The 244-nt window shown below is 73.8% G+C and overlaps 1 protein-coding gene across 1 annotated transcript in view; it reads left to right on the plus strand.

The window, feature by feature from the left end:
- GLI2 (GLI family zinc finger 2) overlaps positions 1–244 on the plus strand; it is a 147,493-nt gene that overhangs the window by 143,586 nt on the left and 3,663 nt on the right. The window contains 2 exon segments of the mRNA XM_027768712.1: positions 30–241; position 244. The exon segment at position 244 is cut by the window's right edge and continues 3,663 nt beyond it. Coding sequence (XP_027624513.1) covers positions 30–241; position 244 — 213 coding nt within the window.

The following is a 244-nucleotide window of genomic DNA, read 5'->3' on the forward strand; positions in this document are numbered from 1 at the left end:
GCCGCCCCCGGCCCCCAAGCCAAACCCAGCCAATGCAGCGGCGCAGGCTCCGGGCTGCTCAACCTCACACCCGCCCAGCAGTACAGCCTGCGGGCCAAGTACGCGGCGGCCACCGGTGGGCCGCCACCCACGCCGCTGCCAGGCCTGGAGCGCGTGAGCCTGAGGACCAGGTTGGCACTGCTGGACGCACCTGAGCACACACTGCCCGCCGTCTGCCCACGCCCGCTGGGGCCACGACGTGGCA

The sequence above is a fragment of the Tupaia chinensis genome, unplaced genomic scaffold, assembly GCF_000334495.1.
Source record: "Tupaia chinensis unplaced genomic scaffold, TupChi_1.0 Scaffold147282_1, whole genome shotgun sequence".
Classification (NCBI taxonomy): Eukaryota; Metazoa; Chordata; class Mammalia; order Scandentia; family Tupaiidae; genus Tupaia; species Tupaia belangeri.